Below are 20,130 nucleotides of genomic sequence, written 5' to 3'. Positions count from 1 at the left end.
GACTGGAAATTAGTAGAATTCTGCAAAATTGAAACAAATGCTTTTGATCAACTGAACTTTTCTCTCATTAAGTGGGGCTTCAAATTCATAACAAAATAGGTCACTTTTAGAGTATGTATTTTTAGGCAATACCTAATGATTTATACAATTACCATACAAAATTTAGGCAATTACTTAACCAGCTGGTTACTTAGGGTTGCTTAGGGTGGTCAGGTTTCTTTGGAATGAATTCATGTCAATATTAAGAATAAATAGGGCTGGGGATATAGCCTAGTGGCAAGAGTGCCTGCCTCGGATACACGAGGCCCTAGGTTCGATTCCCCAGCACCACATATACAGAAAACGGCCAGAAGCGGCGCTGTGGCTCAAGTGGCAGAGTGCTATCCTTGAGCGGGAAGAAGCCAGGGACAGTGCTCAGGCCCTGAGTCCAAGGCCCAGGACTGGCAAAAAAAAAAAAAAAAAAAAAGAATAAATAATAACAGAAAGCAATCAGTTCAAAGTTATCTTGACATATTCTCTAATTTTAAAAAGCTTCAGAACATAATAAAGCATGACCCTCACAAACTTTCCTAATTTCTGATGCATATCGGTTCACTTCTATGAGTAATACTACATTTACTTGTTGCTACGATTTGAATGTAAGAATTCCTATACAAGCTCATTTGGTTCAGGTGGAGGCACTATGAGGGGATGTTGTGGAAACTTTAGGATATACAGTTTAGATGGAGGAAAGTCATATGCATTTGAAAGATGCATGTCCATGTCTTTTGTCCCTTCTGGTCTCTGTCTTTCTGCTTCCTGGATGCAATGAAGTAAACAGCCTCCTCCTGCATGCATCATACCTGCCATTATGCTCTGCCTCACTTCAGGCCCAAAGCAATGGGTCCAGATGACCATGGACTAAAATCTCTGAAACTGTGAGTTGGTATAAATTCTTCCATCCTCATGCTGATGTCTATGTTTGAATGGCTAGTAGTGTATATACATTTTTATTCAGTAATGACAATAATAAATTCAGTAGTGACAAGTTTGTATCCAGTGCTACCATGGTTATCATAGGCTCTGTTGAATTAATCAAGATTCTATTCTCTGACAAAGTCTAGTGACAGTGGTATGGTACAATACTCACAGAGGTTTTGCAAGGTTTATATGATACAGTGTAGAAAGCTTATTGAATATTATCAGAATCTAGTAAGTAATTCCTAATGGTTAGTTTCTGATGAGTAAATTGAAATCAAGGGAAAGATGTAATCACTTATGATCATCTTTATACATTATCTCATTTTATTCAATATTCTTACCTTTCCTTTGATAGTATATTAAAATTAGATTTGTTGTCACATTTAATCAAAATAGTTCTGCTGAGCTCAAAGTAGTAACTGCCAACATTCATTTTTATATTTAATCTCATGCTTTATCAATGCTAAATTTTCTTAAATGCATGTCGTTTTCATTGTGTAGTTTCTCTTATTTTTGTTATCTTGCATGTTTACTTAAAAGAAAAAGATGAACATCTCATATTTATAAATGTATTATTAGTTTAGCAAGTAAAATAAATATAACTTTTTAATCAATTCACTGTAGAATTCTTTCTTTGAGACACTTGTCCAAGTTCTTCATACCTTCCTAAAAGTTTTGATTACCAAAGATGAATAAAGTTTCAAGTTCCTCTTTTCCCCTCAATCTATACTTAAGAACCAGGTTCCTTTTTGTGCATGGACATGTTCAGGTAAGGAAGGCAGTTCAGATTGATAAAGCAATACTCCTGGGAAAACACTATTAACATGTATAAAGGGATTTTCTGGCAGTATAAAACTAGCACGCACCCTCCTGGAGCCTCAGAGTCTACTGATGTATATATGCAGGTAGGAGAATTGAATCAGCCCTTTGAGACAGTAATATAATAAAAACTGTTTGGGGTCAGCCGTTCTCCTAATTTTTCTACTTTCTTGTGGGAATGAGTTGCCAATCTTTTACTTCGGCTGACACCTTTATACCTCTGAATTCTGACACTTCTGCAACCTTGCCTCTGATAATGCATCACAGTGCTGCTGAATGTCTACCAGTCTCCAACCACGCCACCAACGTGATGTCCACAGGTACTGATTCCCAGGAGAGCTTCACTATTATTGCTGGGCCGAGAGATTTCAGGATGGATCTTTTGAATCTTGTAAATGAATAAGCTCTTTGTGTGTTTTATATTTTTTCCTCTTCAATTTAATTTACTTTAGTTACATATTAAGGATATTTAAAAAGCTGAGTTGCCTAATAAGTCTTTAAAGAAATATCACCATGGGGAGTCATTTTTATTATTATTAGCTTTATTATAATAAGGAAGAGCTATTTTATACATAAGTAAATTGTGAGGCTGGATAATTTTAATCTGTAAACCTTTTAATAGAAATACTTATGGAACAGGGACACAATAAAATAAATATTCTAAAATAATTTAATGTTTAATAGATGCTACTTCTTAATGTTAAAGATTTGTTTGATTTTTAGAACAGATTTGCTACTGTCTAAAAAGTGCCTTAAGTGTTATAGTAAATAGAACTAAATACTTTCTAATTTCACTTATTTCTCTTAACAGTAAAATAATAAAAATAATAAACTTATGTTTTAGCACAATATTAAATTAGAAATAAAAGCTACAAGTAATAGAATATGTAGAGCCCATAAACTAAGATTAGTTTTCCTGAAGATTAAGATCACTAGTAACTAAACACCAAATATAGTTTATTTTTGTTTCAGACCTAACATTCTTAAATAAAAATTAAACTTGTTAATTAAAATATATTGTCTCAAAACAACTAAATCTATTTTTTTGGTTCTAATGCATTTGTTTTTTGTGTAAAACGAAAGTGCTTCAAAATTGACTTACAAAAATAAAGTCTTGAATTTACTCAATCTCTTCCATTGGATAACAATATATTGTTTACTTTCCATTAAAGAATTCAATATGGCTCAAATTTAGAAATTAAATAACATTCAGTACTTCAGAAAACAAAAAATGAGTTGATATATATGTTAGCATTTCATAAACTTAAGCTTTTTTTCCCCCTTATCATTAAGGAGTTTCCAAACTTATATAGAAGTTTGAAGTTCTGAGAGGTGTGGCTTGAGTAGTAGAACACATGACAAGCACATATATGCACAAGTTCAATATCAACCTTCAGCTGAATTTTAACGAACCTAGAGACTAGATATTTAGAATCCAGTGAGGTAATTTAATATAGAAACTTGTTATTATATAATAATACCTGTAAACTATTTAGAAAGATAATTTTGGATGAATATTCAAACAGACTTTAAAAATATAATAATGAGCTGGGCATATGGCCTAGTGGCAAGAGTGCTTGCCTCGTATACATGAAGCCCTGGGTTCAATTCCCCAGCACCACATATACAGAAAATGGCCAGAAGAGGCGCAGTGCCTCAAGTGGCAGAGTGCTAGCCTTGAGCAAAAAGAAGCCAGCGGGGCTGGGGATATGGCCTAGGGGCAAGAGTGCTTGCCTCGTATACATGAGGCCCTGGGTTCGATTCCCCAGCACCACATATACAGAAAACGGCCAGAGGTGGCGCTGTGGCTCAAGTGGCAGAGTGCTAGCCTTGAGTAAAAAGCCAGGGACAGTGCTCAGGCCCTGAGTCCAAGGCCCAGGACTGGCAAAAAAAAAAAAAAAGAAGCCAGGGACAGTGCTCAGGCCCCAAGTCCAAGCCCCAGGACTGGCAAAAGAAAGCAAAATAAAATAAAATAAAAATATATATAATAATGAAGTATTTCAGATCAAATCAATAAAATAGTTCAATATAAAATTATAAACTAAACATGTTTAAATGACAAATTCTACATCAAAGATAAGGAAAATTATATGCTATTTCTTTAATCTGTACATATGAAAACATATGAATTATATATATAATTAAAGTTATGGTCTATCAAAGTTACATGACCTAATTCTGAGCTCAAAATTCAGATGATTTATTTAAAAAAATAAACAAATAAAAATACATTGATTAAATTAACCTATCACTTGCCAACCTCCTAAAATGGAAGGAATAAAACTCATTTAAACTTTGGAAGTTAGAAATTTTGTAACAAGTAAAAATTCTCATAAAATTTTAAAATTGATTTAGAATTTTTCTATTCAGTTGTAATTATGTGTACCTAACTCTTTAAGTAAGGAAGTTGAAATATTGGTTTTAACAACATTTAACACATTCATATTAAATGAGGTTCAATTGTTAAATTTCTTGCTTGTTACATTTTAACTAAGATTCACGTGTTAAAATTTTTAATGCATTGCAAGACTTTTATGGGAGATCATTATATTGAAAAATGACTTTAGATCTTTCTCAATTGTTGGTTATAAAGTAGAAATTTATGCAGATACTTCAAAATTAAAGACTGTTATATCCCGACAATGTTTTGTTTTACCTCCTGTCTTTATTTTTACTAGATTAAATCTCAATATTCACAAGAACTGTAATTTAATATTACATATTATCTCATTTATCCAAGAAGGTATACTTCTATTTGTGAAAATTTACCACAACATTTGGCTTTAGAAAAGATGAAAAAAAAAATATGTGAGAAAATTAGACAAGAAGTTTTATTGTCAGTAATCTTTGTGACTAGTTCGGTGATTTGCATGTGAACTCACAAAAATTCCATGCAGCAATTAACTGAGAGTTTAAAAAAAAAAAAAAAGAATACCTGGAGAGAAGGTGGATGAAGGCAGTCACAATATTCAATTGACATATGTAAAGAAGGACATACGTAAAAATGGAATCATGTAAATTGAAGGGGTGTTTGGGGTTGGGATAAATCACGAGGAGAATGATGAAAGAGGTAACACTGATCAAGATGCATTGTATTTATAAACTGATATGGTAAATTAAAACCTTCATGCACAACGACATAAAGATAATTTTAAAAAACACAGAAATGTAGGGGAAAGGGTAAACAGATGAAGCAAGGTTACTCACTGGACACTGTTGAAAATCAGTGCCTTGGGAGGGAAATACATGGATTTAGGCACTGGGTGACATTATTCAAAAGGAAATGTACTCTGACATGAGTCAGACCGCTCTGGTTTTGTTTTTCAACATTTTCAAATAAAAATGAAATCCATTTATCATTAGATTTTTTTTTTTTTTTTTTGCCAGCCCTGGAGCTTGAACTTGGGGCCTACCCACTGTCCCTGAGTTTCTTTTGCTCAAGGCTAGCACTCTACCACTTGAGCCATAGTGCCACTTCCAGCTTTTTGTTTTTATGTGGTACTGAGGAATCACACCCAGGGCTTTGTGCATGCTAGGCAAGCACTCTAACACTGAACCACCTTCCCATCCCTCATTAGAATTTTTGAATCAATCCTGTGCATGCAAAGAAACATGCAACCTCCTGGTTTCAAAATAAACAGTAACCTGTCAGTCAGAGCCACAGGTTTTTCATAGTATCCTGAGTGCAGTGGAGTTCTTATGACTTCATATAACAAGAGAATAGTTGCTCTCTCATTTCCTTTTTGTGAAAAGCATTTGTGGGGAAAATAAGCAAAAGTACTCTGTTCAAGAGTCCATTTGGGTATACATTTTTCCAAAAGAAACTCTGTATATAATATGATGCTATGCATTGGGAGACTTACTATCTAGTCAGATTGTTGCAGTATCTCTAGCAGTGGAACTCACAAGAATTTTGCAACTCTCAAGCCAAGATTAAACCTAATTAGTCACCTTTTTCAGGAAGATTAAGCCATAGCACAAATCATAATATAATTAATAGTGGCAACAGTCTACTTTGTAGAATTACGATTTTGTTGAGACAAACTTTGGTTCCTTCCTAGATTTATCTACACATTAGAAATCTTAGTCAAATGAGAGAAAAAAGTAATTGGCATCTAACTTTAACAATTGCATAAATGTGTATCTTTGAAACAAGTTGAATGTGTCTTGAATCCTCATGCATTTTCTTACCAGTCCCATCTATTTTGTCTTTGATCCAAACTCCTAAATATTTGTACACATATTTCTCGGTGACAATGATGGGAAATGCAGCGACGGGACTTCATTATTCTGTTCCTTCCTGTCATTACGGAAACCAACCATCGACTTATGGTGTGATGGCAGGTAAGAGGAATCACCTGTATATGTAATATAGACTTGGGAGAAGATTTGATAGATTTACTGATGTGATGACTAGGATAACATGAAATTCTGATCTTTCCACCTTGGAAACTATAGATGTAACAGGTACCATTTACTGCAACGTTCCGTGACTTGTGATGTGCTTAGGTACCAGAGGACATCTGCCTGACCCTAGTTTATACATCCTTGAAATGCCGTGCTTCTTTACAATGGTGTTTATTTAATATTACTGTAATATGAACTTCTTACAAGCTACTGGAAGCCAATAGATGGTATTGTGGGCTTTGGTAATATGATAAAGTAACTAATAGACTTTTATAGATATTTAAAGTTAGTTAACTAAAATGAAGTAAGATTTACTACATATTAATTGCTCAGTATTCTCATGTGTCCAGTGGCTACCATAATAGGCATCAGAGATGTGGAGAGCATTCCTTTCTCATGGTATGAATTTTATATTCTTGGTCCATGAAGGCTAAAATCTCAGTAGTTTTCTAGGAGTTTTAGATAGCTATTTTAAGAGTTGGCAGTCCATTTTGAATTGCTTCTGAGTCTAAACTAAGATTGAAAAAAATGAAATTACATACTTTTCTGGATTGTAAAGCATGATTATTTGAATGTATTGATGGTAGGATTTTTAAGCAATAGAAATTTCTGGCCTGCAAAAGCACAGTGAAAATGCATTCTTTCATTTGAGGGCTTGGCCACATAGTAGATTTTAATGGTTTAATAAAGAATACAATTTGTTTTACATGGACCTATATTTCTTAATTTGTCATTAAAGAAATAATTTTATCTTCTCTATTCCTATAGCAGAAGGATATTTTATTAGAGATATTAAACTGTGTGTAAGTGTGTGTGTGTGTTTGTACTGATAATGAAAACTTGTTGATAAAGAAATTATATTAGTGAAATATTTTCTAATTCACATTTCACTGGTATGCAGATAATAAGTAAAACCAAGAAACATGAATCTATGCTTATAATTTTAAGATAAAATGGAGTGAATCATTTAATTCCCTAACCTTTGCTTTTTCAAAATTTCTTAGTTTAAGAGTCATTAAAACATTAACATAAAAGGCTTCAGGAAAATTACTTCTATATTTTTTCTAAGCAGTGTTTTGAATAAATTAGCATTCTCACTTTTATAGGAAAACAGAGACTGATATTCCTATTGATTATCTGTGTGTTAATCACTAGTTTTATTTTTAGGTATTAAGAAATAAAGAAAATCAAAGATATTTTTATTGCCCATCTACTTACTACCTATCTACTTATTCTCATAGATAATAAGAATAGTCCACCCCAATGAAAAACTACATCCATGATAAAATAGTAAAATATGTGCATTTAACTACTGGAGATACAAGTTGAATGCTTTCCTTAACCTTGACAGCATGTTGATTTTGTAATTAAGAGATGACAAGTGGGCTGGGGATATAGCCTAGTGGCAAGAGTGCCTGCCTCGGTATACCCGAGGCCCTAGGTTCGATTCCCCAGCACCACATATACAGAAAACGGCCAGAAGCGGCGCTGTGGCTCAAGTGGCAGAGTGCTAGCCTTGAGTGGGAAGAAGCCAGGGACAGTGCTTAGGCCCTGAGTCCAAGGCCCAGGACTGGCCAAAAAAAAAAAAAAAAAAAAAAAAAGAGATGACAAGTACAGGGCCAATTGGTTCTCTCCCATGGGAGGGGGGGGGGGGGGAATCTTCACTCATGGTAACTCCCAGGAACCCAGGTATTAGTTTCTCTCTAACCCAGCATAGAAGAAGTCCCTTCTACTGATTGAAGCAATGTAAAGATAAAATCAGTCACAGATCAGCACCCAGTAACCTGTTGCCCTGATATATTCTGATGGTATTTGCTATTATCCCCTTTCTTACCAAATCAGAGGTCTCCTTAATGACCTAGCAGCTGGACTTGGGATTCTCCCATCCATCTTGCACCAGAACTAGAACCAATAGGCCATGCTTGAAAGTCAACAGGCACCTCGGGTTATTCTGGTATAAGGATTTGAAGCAGGCATTCAATAAAACCTTTCTCATTAAAAAAAAAGTGGGGGGCTAGATACCTATAATCCTAGCTCCTCAGGAAATTGGAATATGAGTAATGAGGATTTGAAGTTATCCCTGGCAGACAAATCCTCAGATTCCTATTTCTAATTAACCAGCAAAAATCTAGAGGTAGAGAATGGTTCAAAAGGCAGAGCGCCAGTCATGAGTTGAAAAAAGCTGAATGTAAGGTCATGTGTTTTGGCATAGAGGGGGGCGGTGAAAGCAGGCTCAGAGCTAAGTATTTTGACAGAATTCAAAGGCTGGCTTAGTGGTATCATGGTCAAGATAGGTAATCATAATTTGGAGGTATTCTTGTCATAAAATTAAATACATTTTGTCAGTGGAGGAAAAACTCACTGTGGCAAGCATAAAGATTTTATTTGAATATTTCTAAGAGAGATATCATTAAAATGTGATATGCTTTATAATTTGTCAGAATGTCTATATTTTATATATATATATATATATATATGTCCAGTATTAGCATTTGCTTTACAGTAGATTAAATCCTAGAGAATCTGAATTTTCTTGCCTTCATCCCCAGAGAAACTATACAAATTGAGTTATAAAATACTGGATTTCAGAAATGAGAGTGAAAATGTATAAAATACACAATGGGAACCTGGTTATGCCATCTGAATGTATAAAATACACAATGGGAACCTGGTTATGCCATCTGAATTTTTCAGAGAAATCTCAAGACATTAATCAAATCAGCCACTTCCATAAAATCCACAGAAGCATTGTATCAGCAACAGAGACAGGTTTAGTGTCACATACTTTATATGAAAGCAAACCTCCAGAACAGTATTTCAAAACCTATGAAATTACTATTTTAATACATGGTTATTTTATTACCCATATTCTGATGCTTTCATTTGAACCTTTCATTAAATTAACTCACAGGAAAAGAAGTGTGGGAGATCCTATTTTGTCAGGCTGGTAGGGGGAATTTTAATCATTAATTGAATTCACTATGCCTTATGAACTAGGTACCAGCATAATAAGAGAATGACTAATTGAGAGCAATGAATTAGTCCCTATATGAACTAATGACTAACCTTGTTCAAGTTGCTTATCACCTCCGAGTTTCAGTCTCCTGTTTTAACTTTTGGTGAGTGCTACAATTCCACCAGATTTAAGTTACAGCCAATCTGTGCCAAGTCAACCTGATTTCTCTTTAGATCATCACTTTGGAGAAACTTATGACTAGATTCCTTCTTCTGTTCCTCCACTCCTGAGAATTTAAATAATCCAGAACCTACCAGACAAACAGCAGGAAACAGGATTGCAAATGCCCTGCAAATTATATTGCACATGCATAAAACAAAAGGAAACAGCAACAGAAATCCTCCCCATTTTGACTTGGGGCTAAGTGAGATTTCTCTTCCCCAGTTTCAAAAGCAGGGGGACATTTCAGAAGCAGGCTCAGTGGGTTAGTTCTCTTTCTTCACTTCCTGGAGGCATAGAAGCATGTTGGGCTCCTAGAAATGAATGTTGAGCTCAGCATGGCTACATGACAGAATGGCCAAATGCAGAAGTAGAGTCAGAGCCCTTCGTATTACAATTTCATTGTAAGATGAATGATAGAGAAAAGAATGGAAGAGAAGCTTATGTTTGGCAATTAATGAAGAGGGTAGAAGTTAATTCTTTTTTATGAGAAGTAGAGAAGAGGAAGAAATATTTGGAAGCCCATTTCTTCATGCTTTTAATTTTTGCTCTTAATTTCTATTGTCCTGTCTTTCTTACTTACCTTCATTTAGAAGTCAGAGAAGGACTTTGAGTAAGTAGTGGAAGGAAGCACTTTTCCTTGTAGAGATGCCTTTCCCTATAAGGAATCAGGCAGTAAATATATTAAACTTTTCTTGTTTCTGTGGCAAAGTTTTTCTCTTTGTCACAGAGCACTCCCAAGGCTGTATGTTAAGACATGGGCCACATTATGCTCTAAGTGAGCTTAGCTTACACAAATAAGCAGTAGCAGTATCCCTGATAGACATGGACAGAACTTACCAACACAAAAAAGTGAAAAGATCATACTTGACGTTTACTTTCAATTGTCATCTGTGGGGAATAAAGTAGGACGAAATGGAAATATGCAAACACACGTGCTTGTGTAAAGCCTTAATGTAGTGATGAATACTAGTGTCTCACGGCTTCTCTTCTTTTAAGGTATCAAGTTTTTATCCTGAAATATTCTCAACCAGTCCCTTACTATGGTACACAGTGTCAGTGCCTTGCCAGGAAAGCTCTGATTCTGATCCTGATGACTGCTTTAAAAGACTATCTTGCCAGGTACTGGTGGTTCACCGAGCTACTCAGGATGCTGAGACCTGAGGATTATGGTTCAAAGCTAGCCCTGGGAAGAAAAGTACCCATGAGACTCTTACCTCCAATTAACCACCAGAAAACCAGAAGTGGTGCTATGGTGCAAAGTTTTAGAGTGATAGCTTTGATCAACAGAGCTCAGGGATAGCATCCAGGCCCAGATTTCAAGCCCCATGAATGAGGAAAAAAAACCAAAAAACTATTCTGTGCCGGGGTGAGCCATGTCCACATGTCACAGTCACTCAGGAGCAGAAATAGGATTGTGGCTCAAGGTGAGTCAGGACAAAACTCAAGACCCTATCTGAAAACAAACTCAAAACAAAGCGACTTGGTCTTGGTTTACGTGGTAGAGCACTTATCTAGCACACATGATGCTTTGAATTCAATCACCAGTGTGTCAAAGTAGCACACACACATACATACATACAATGTATATGTGTATATGTATATATGTGCATATATTCTATATATGTCTGATTCATATGTCATACATTTATATCATATATATATATATATGATTCACCTTTGTCTTCCCACATCTACCACATAGAAATACATATGGAACCATTCTTTAAGTCTGTGGCAGATTAACTTGCAATGTGAAATTATATTTGGGACTGCAGAGGGTGTTGGCACACTTCCAAGCAATGCAAATGTGTGCTCCTTCAGGCTTTAAAGACAACACTATTCTGCCATATTTTGGGAAATGCTATTGAGGCCTCAGTTGCATATAACTCATAACTTTCATCTTCATAATTCTTCCTTGGGCATTAATCCAGGTTTAAAATGACATTTGTAAAAGTACTTTGTCATATTTGTTATAGAAATCACTCTATATACTCCTTGGGTTATGAAGCCATATGCTGGAACAGCATTTTGTCTGGTTGTAAGTGATCCAAGGGACTTCCATAAGCAGAGTTCTACTAAAATTATCCTGCAGAGATTGCTGGATGGTTGCATAATAGCAAATAACCTCATGTCAAACATCACTTTCTCATTCTTGCTCCAGAGTTCACACCCTGTGTTTCTTACATACTTTTCAAAAGACTGTTTAAATTTATTTTCTAGATGTCTACTTTCTTTAGTTTACTGACAACTATTTTTTTTTTTTTTTTGGCCAGTCCTGGGGCTTGGACTCAGGGCCTGAGCACTGTCCCTGGCTTCTTTTTGCTCAAGGCTAGCACTCTGCCACTTGAGCCACAGTGCCACTTCTGGCCGTTTTCTGTATATGTGGTGCTGGGGAATTGAACCCAGGGCCTCATGTATAGGAGGCAAGCTCTCTTGCCACTAGGCCATATCCCCAGCCCTGACAACTATTTTTTAATTTTTTCTTAATAAAGGCACTTATGCTTCTAATGTTCTAATATTTTGTCTGAAAACATTTGCTTAATGTACCCAAATGTGTTTAAATGCAGATGCAAAGGAAAAGTCATCTAAGTTACTCAAGTATGGATTATCTGGAAAATGAACTAGAAAGTTGTTTTGATGTAGTTTATTCCAAAGGTAAAAATCTGTTCTAGTTATTACTTCATGGTGAGAAGCAATTTAATTTCCTACACTGTAAATTGTGGAGAAAAAAAGCATATACATATATTACATATGTATATATGTGTGTATATATATCCCTTAATACATTTATTTATATAGGGAAAGGAGCATGACAAATATATTGAGTAGAGTGTTTGTTTCAGTAGTACATGAGAATGAGTGAGAAATCAAATTGATGATGTGTCCATTCAGACCTTCTTAAATGCTTATCTTATTAAAAAATAGGTGACACCTCATTGGCTAGTTTGATTTGTAAAAGTAGCATGCATTTTTTCCATAGGCAAAAAAGTTTCTTTCATGTCTTTTTCCATCTGAGAAGCAGTCATGATTATGTTATTTTGCTCTATCTCCTATTTGATGCTTAATTTTCTTTAGAAAAATAGCACATTCACTTGGACAATGCTGTACTTCATGGTTATATATTTTCATATGAATAATATAAAAATAACTTGCTGATTTATACTTTCTAGTCATTACATATTGATATAGTAATGAAAGATTTATATGTGACATATTACTCATTATCAGTTTGTGAATTTATATATTTATAGGTAGCATGAATTTGATGTATTTTTTCCAGTAAGTTTATTATATGTATGCTCTAAAAATTTGTTTTAGTGCCCTTTTCATAGCAAGCAGTATAGATCATCTGTTCAGTAAACTACATAAAAAGATGAACAGATATATTCCAGTTAGAATTGTTCTAGATATTGATACTTGAACTCTGATCATCTACCTTTTCTACTCCTTCACAGATGGCTCTTTACCACTTGAGCCACGTATTCACTTCTGCTTTTTGCTGGTTAATTAGAAATAAGAGTCTACGTCAGTGTGGGCTGGCTTCAGCTTGATCCTCAGATCTCAGTCTTCTAAGTTAAAAATGAAAGATATGATTATGGCATGTGTGGTTTTTTTAGAGAAACAAAGATGGGAATATTGTACTTCTGAATTGTAATCTCTTGATTTTCCCCCATTGACATCATCTGTATTTTTGCTGCCTGAGATGGTGGAAAATAAATTATCCCATTCCTATGACTCTGACTCTTCCAGAACTGAGTCTGGCTAAAGAAAATTAATGACCTCTAACAAGCAAAGCCTCTCTCTCACAGAAATCAAGGCTATTAACTGGCCCTTTTCCTCTCTCTGTTTATTCACAGGCAGCTTAGCACCCTGTCTGTACAAGTTTCCTGACCATACCCTGAGTCATGGCTTTCCACCCCTGCACCAGCCTCTCCTGGCAGAGGACCCTGCGGGCACAGAATTCAAGCAGGAGCTCAGGCGGAAGAGTAAACTGGTTGAAGAGCCAATAGACATGGATTCTCCAGAAATCCGAGAGCTTGAAAAGTTCGCCAATGAATTTAAAGTGAGAAGAATTAAGTTAGGTATGCATTTGTTCAGGGCAGAGGGGCAGACCCCTTAGCTTACCTCTCCTTATTCTTTCAAGTGCTGTGCTTTAAAGTCCAAGGTTTTGCTCATTCTCCTTCTCTACTGTGGATTTAAATCAGTCAAATGACAACAACCTAGATAGAAAATCCTGATTTCTTCGTAAATTCTTAACAGGCTAAAACATAGATTTTAAAATGAATGCCACATATATCCCTTTGGGAGTGTCCATATATATATATATATATATATATATATATATATATATGTGAATTTTTGAATAGATAATACATTCACACACTTTCCTAATTATGAATACTGTTAAGTTTCTTGCATTTTCCCAGATATTTTATGCAAATATAAGCAAATGTAGATATTCATTTCTACAGATATATTTGGGAGACTTTTCAAATAACCTAGAACTCCTTTTCTTTTTATTTTGTGCCGGTCTAGGGGCTTTTGTTCAGGGCCTAGGCATTGTAACTAAGCTTTTATACACAAGGCTAGCCCTCTACTATAGCTCTACTTCCAGCTTTTCCTTTCTTTTCTTTTTTTTCTGAGTGTTTAATTGGAGATAATAGTCTCACAGGTTTTCCTGCATGGACCAACTTTTTTTTTTTTTTTTTTTGGCCCGTCCTGGGCCTTGGACTCAGGGCCTGAGCACTGTCGCTGGCCTCCTCTCGCTCAAGGCCAGCACTCTGCCACTTGAGCCACAGCGCCACTCCTGGCCATTTTCTGTACATGTGGTGCTGGGGAATAGAACCCAGGGCCTCATGTATACGAGGCAAGCACTCTTGCCACTAGGCCATATCCCCAGCCCCGTGCATGGACCAACTTTGAGCCATAATCCTCATATCTTAATCTCCCAAGTAGCTAGGATTAAATACAGGAGCCAGTGGTGCTTGGCTTAGAGGTCCTTTTCTTACATGGATCTTTTAACTTCCATTTTATGAATACAACTTATTTAACTTGTTTTCTTGTGTGGTTTATATTATTTTAGTAATAAAAATTTCATAATGATTAACCTTAAAATGATCATTTTGCAATTTAATGAATATGTAGAAGAGAAATTGTTGATCAAAGACTGCATTTCTATCTTGGTTTCTGACAAAATCATCCCAAATTTTACACCATTACAATGTCTCAATTGCAACTCTCACAATATGGTTTTAAGTTATTGATTTCTTCTTGTCTCCTAATGATCTCTGTCCAGCACTTTGAGAAATAACTGGAAAATAAATAGCACATGAAAGAAAAAATGATGCTAGTAATATTTTGGATATTTCAAGTCAGAGAAATCAAGTGGCCACCTTGTAGTTTTATTTAAAAATATATTACATTTTTATTTACATTATGTTGAGTGAGAAGGCCCCTTTTATGTGTTCAGAGACTATTTGTATCTCTTTTTCTGTCAATTGTTAGTTCACATTCATTTCCCATTTGCTATTGAAAATGTTCTAAACATAACCAGAACAATTAAAATTCATGTTTAAAATTAATGAAATAGTATATTTGAAAAAATGGATCGGTTGAAATGATAATTCAAACCTTTGAACTTGTAGAACAAACTATACATAATTTTATGTTATTTATTTATGGGTATCATATACAATCAATTTATTCATAAAGGTATATAGCCGTAGGCCTTATGATGATTCTCAGTTCCTATCTGTAAGAAACACAGAAATAGTCATCTTAATAAGACACATATTCAGTTTTCTATTTATATTGCTTTGAATCTTTCAAATGATATGTTGATAGTTTATTTGCTTGTTCTGTAGAAAGGTTTGAGGCAGTCAACAAAAATCTCTTGCCTGGAGGTAAAGCTGTATTACCTAATAATGTAGTAAATGTGTTTGGAGGCATGCAAAAAATGTGTGCTCACAGGCTCACATATGAGATGTGATTTTCGAGAATGTAGGTGTGATTCCTAGTTTCATTTGGTATCTTTCAACAATAGGGTTGAAATTGTCACTCTTACATTTGAAATATTAACATGTATTATATCTCACCATATATTTTGTGCATTATACTTGATGTAGTAAATATTCTGACCATATATAGCCAGATGGTTAGTAATTGTGATAAAAAGTTTTAAGTTTCTCATATAACACATCTATCCGTTTCATTATAATGGATCAAAACTGTTGCTCTATAAAAAGCAGGAGCCCAAGGACCCTTCTTGGCCCTTTGCAGGATACACCCAAACCAACGTCGGCGAAGCACTGGCAGCAGTACATGGATCTGAATTCAGTCAAACTACCATATGCCGATTTGAAAACCTGCAACTCAGCTTTAAAAATGCATGCAAACTAAAAGCAATATTGTCCAAGTGGCTGGAGGAAGCGGAACAAGTAGGAGGTAATGAAGCAAATCGCTGAAGTCACTGCCATAATCTAACCTAGAAATAATTTGATTGGTCAAATTCAAGCCACAGTGAGTGGTTTGAGGAGGTTTTCCCTGTATTTCTCTCTGAAATGAAGAAAAGAAATATATTGTCTTAGCATTCTAAAATAAGAAAAGACAACCAATGAAAAGCTAGTGTACAAATGTTTATGAAAGGCAGACTAAGCTGTGTAAGAAAAGTTTTCTAGATAATACAGCATCAGCCTAAGGGCTTGAACTCAGGGCCTCTTGCTCTTGCTTGGCTTCCTCTCAAGTCTGGCACTCTGCCAGTTTTAAACTACATTTCCACTCCAGGCATTTTGCTGGTTAATTGAAGGTAAGAGTCCCTTGGATTTGTTTGCTTGGGCTGCCTTTGTACCTCAATTCTTAGATAATAGCCATGTGAATAGATAGAAATTCAGGCGTGAGCCACTAGTGCCTAGCTGTATAATTAAAGTGTTTCGTGGTGCGTGTGTGTGTGTGTGTGTGTGTGTGTGTGTGTGTGTTTGTGTGTGTGTTGGCTGGGTACCAAATGCAGGACCTTAGGCACATAAGTCAATTACTCTATCAGAGCCACACTCTCAGAAAATATGAATCCACATTTATTTTTCCTCCATGTTATTCTGGAATAATTATACCTAAACCATTTTCCAATCTAACATTACAGTCCAAACAGTATTTGTACACCAGACTTCTAAATAAATACATAAGTAACAGAAGCAATTGCTAGATGAGAAATTTAATAGAATAAAAGTATCACCAGCATGTTCAGGTTGGGTAAGTAAAGGGCATGGTTTGAGAGTATTTACAGCAAGTATCCTAACAAAAGTGAAATCAGGAGGATTTGTGGGAAATTATCTTTGAAAGTTAATGTTTAGTTTTGCTTTAACATTTTCCCCCCTGTAGAATGTATTATTAAATGATCTAGACTAAAAAAAAACTAAGACAGAAATATGTAATAATTCATGTCTTTTCTATAAAGGGATTTTGAAATAAAAAATGACAGTTTAAAAAATATATTCTCTTCCATATTTACAGCTTTGTACAATGAAAAAGTTGGAGCAAATGAAAGAAAAAGAAAGCGGAGAACAACAATAAGGTATTTAGTGCTGTGATGTTTAATTGGCTAGAGAAGGAAAAAGACATTTTACAAACAGAATCAGAATTTGCATATAAGTGTAACATACTGCATGTAAGGTGAAAGAGAGAATTGAAGAATCTTAATTCAAGCCAGATGTGGTGGTGCATTTCTGTAATCTTATTACTTGGAAATTGGAAATAAGAGGATAATGACTTTGAAAGTCCAGCAAGAACCTGTTTTCAAACAAACAAAAGCATAATTCTAAAGCTCAGTAGTGTGAAATGAGGAACTAGTCATTGAAAACTATGTATTATTTGATTCAAGAAATTTTAGATAAAAGTTCCATAAGTTTTAGATAAAAGCATATACTATCACTTAACCTATCCCTCTGCCCTTCAATTTAGTAATTTTACTGATAGGGTCTTATGTTTTTTGCTTTGGCATCCTTAGCTTACACCTTCTGAATAGCTATTATATGCTTAAACCACCATGTCCACATTGTTCTTTGAGATAGGGTCTCACTAACTTTCTACTGACAGGTGATGGGGGCCAGCTGGCCTTAAAACATGATCCCCCTTTTCCTCCAGAGGACCTGGGATTACAAGCATGGGTCACTCTGCTAAGCCCCAAATAATCACTTCTCAAAGTTACCATCCCTGATGTTGTTTTTGATGTACATTCTTACTCTGGAAATAGAGCACTGGACTTACTAAAAAATGATACTATTCAGCAGTACATTAGTCTCTTAAAGGCCAACCTAATTCCTGACATTTGTTGATCTTTGTGTTTTCAGTATGTGCCCATTAGAAATGCTACAAGATCCATTCTCTCTATCCTAAGGACTGTGGGATTGGAAAGGTGGGTCGGTGTGTGGGATGCTCTGTTTAGAAAGGATTAGAGAAGCATTCATTTCCTTTCTCAAGAACTTGGTGCCCTCTTGTGGTACCAGGGGAAATACACATAGAAAATCTGGGTCCCTGGGACAAGATAAACATCTGGGTAACAAATGCTGTATTTGAGTTTTGCAAATGTTTTTCAGAATTTTTAGTTCTGTTTCCATGCTAATATTCAAGAAATAAAATTTAATTTTGCTCTTCAAAAGACCTTACTAAAAACAACAGCCCATCTTCACCTGTCCCCCACAGTATTGCCGCTAAAGATGCCCTGGAGAGACATTTTGGAGAACAGAATAAACCTTCCTCTCAAGAGATTATGCGGATGGCAGAAGAACTGAATCTGGAGAAAGAAGTTGTAAGAGTCTGGTTTTGCAATCGAAGGCAGAGAGAGAAACGTGTGAAAACAAGTCTGAATCAAGGTCTATTTTCTATATCAAAGGAGCATCTTGACTGCAGATAAGAATGTTTTTCCCATTGCCTTTTCATTTCTGCTTTCCAGCAAAAAAACAGAAATATGTTATTGGTTACCTTAAAAATGATTTTAAAAAATATCTTCTACAGTTTGCTTCTACTTTTAAAAAATCCAATAATTTACCTTAGTTATGTCCTTTAATATATTTTCAGAAGCTAAACTGCCATTGTAAACTAAAAGCAGAACAATGTGCCTTCCCCACCATCTTCTCCCAACAGAATTGGCTTTGTTTATGGGTGTTTTAGATAAAACGTTCCTTTTCTAAGTCCATTTATCAGCTTTTAATCATTTTATCAGTAACACCATAGATTTGAAGAATATAGCCAGAAAGCACCAATTAGCAAATTCATTAATCAGTTTTTGGACTAGGTTTGAATTTAAGAGTCATAGAGATGACTAGATGTTATTTCACTTTTTTCTTATTGCCGTTAGGAGTAAAACTCAATCAGAATTGGTACCGTTGAAGCTAATACGGAAGGCAAAGAGTCCAAAGAAGTGTTTCAAAAAATTGTAGGAACATTTACATATGATTTTTTACTTTTCTCAAGTATTAGCCCTAGGTTTGGCTGTAGAAAATACAATGGATGAAGTGTAGCTCAGTGTATGAGTGCCTCCTGTCTAGCATGAATCATGCCCTTCCAAGTACTAAAGGGGTGAAGAGTGTAGCTTTGAGGAGAAAACTTATCTACCTGTCTGTCTGTCTAGCATCTATTTAGCTATCTGGTTCAAGGATCCTTGAGTTCCAAACCCTTATTCTGTAAACAGTGAGAAGGAAATGATTTGATTGCTTGATGTTACTTCTCTAGAGCCTAGAAATATACTGATCACAGTAAGATGGCAATCTTTGTAAAATGAATGAAAAAGAATATTAGTAACAATAAAAGATGTTGTCTTATTTGAAAATAGAATCTATTTTGGAAAATTCATCTAGAGATCTACAAAAAAGCCTGTCATTTATAACTATAATCAGTCAGAATTTGATGTATTAATAAAATATGATATAATGAGCTTTCAATCCTGGGAATTAGATTTTAAAAAAGGCATTTAATTTAGAGGTGTGAGCTTTCAAATAGAATCAAAGTGAGTTAAAATAAATACTTTTTTTTTTTTTGCATTTTGAATGTAGGCCTGTTGGCAATGTATAACTTTAAATCTCAAGAGTTGAAATAAACCAGAAGTGGCGCTGTGGCTCAAGTGGTAGAGTGCTAGCCTTGAGCAAAAAGAAGCCAGGGACAGTGCTCAGGCCCTGAGTTCAAGTCCCAGGACTGGCCAAAAAAAAATAAATAAAAAGAGTAGAAATAGGGGCTGGGGATATAGCCTAGTGGCAAGAGTGCCTGCCTCGGATACACGAGGCCCTAGGTTCGATTCCCCAGCACCACATATACAGAAAACGGCCAGAAGCGGCGCTGTGGCTCAAGTGGCAGAGTGCTAGCCTTGAGCGGGAAGAAGCCAGGGACAGTGCTCAGACCCTGAGTCCAAGGCCCAGGACTGGCCAAAAAAAAAAAAAAAAAAAAAAAAAAAAAAAGAGTAGAAATAAGATCAGATTTTATTAAGAATGATTACTACATATACTCAATATTATTTAACACTAAAACTTACAGCATGTCATAATCTATTTAAATCATCTATGTATGCACATACATTATCACCATCAACTTTGACATATTACTAATAAATATAGATGTCATCAACAAGATATCCTGAAGATAAGCTAAAGCATATTTGGAATCTAAGAAGAACCAGACACAGTATTCTTCTTTGTCAAAAAGCTCCAGTTCTAGGGCTTTAACTCAGGTCTTAGACACTGACTTTGAGCTTTTTTGCTCAAAGACTATTGCTCTATCACTTG

General features: G+C 35.3%; 1 protein-coding gene across 2 annotated transcripts; it reads left to right on the top strand.

The window, feature by feature from the left end:
- The first annotated feature begins 1,840 nt into the window (after positions 1-1,840).
- Pou1f1 (POU class 1 homeobox 1) lies at positions 1,841-18,363 on the top strand. Of its 2 annotated transcripts, none has more exons than XM_048345954.1 (6): positions 1,841-2,099; positions 6,052-6,123; positions 13,222-13,446; positions 15,644-15,808; positions 16,871-16,931; positions 18,059-18,363. In XM_048345954.1, the coding sequence occupies exons 1-6, from the start codon at positions 1,958-1,960 to the stop codon at positions 18,267-18,269; spliced, it is 876 nt and encodes a 291-aa protein (XP_048201911.1). In that variant the 5' UTR covers positions 1,841-1,957; the 3' UTR covers positions 18,270-18,363. The 2 variants fall into 2 exon arrangements, with proteins under 2 accessions (XP_048201911.1, XP_048201909.1); XM_048345952.1 differs by having other exon boundaries at positions 1,958-2,099; positions 5,974-6,123.
- The last annotated feature ends 1,767 nt before the right edge of the window (positions 18,364-20,130 follow it).

Source organism: Perognathus longimembris, chromosome 5, assembly GCF_023159225.1.
Source record: "Perognathus longimembris pacificus isolate PPM17 chromosome 5, ASM2315922v1, whole genome shotgun sequence".
Classification (NCBI taxonomy): Eukaryota; Metazoa; Chordata; class Mammalia; order Rodentia; family Heteromyidae; genus Perognathus; species Perognathus longimembris.
The sequence above is the reverse complement of the archived record's forward strand: the minus strand, read 5'-3'. Positions and strand labels throughout refer to the sequence as shown.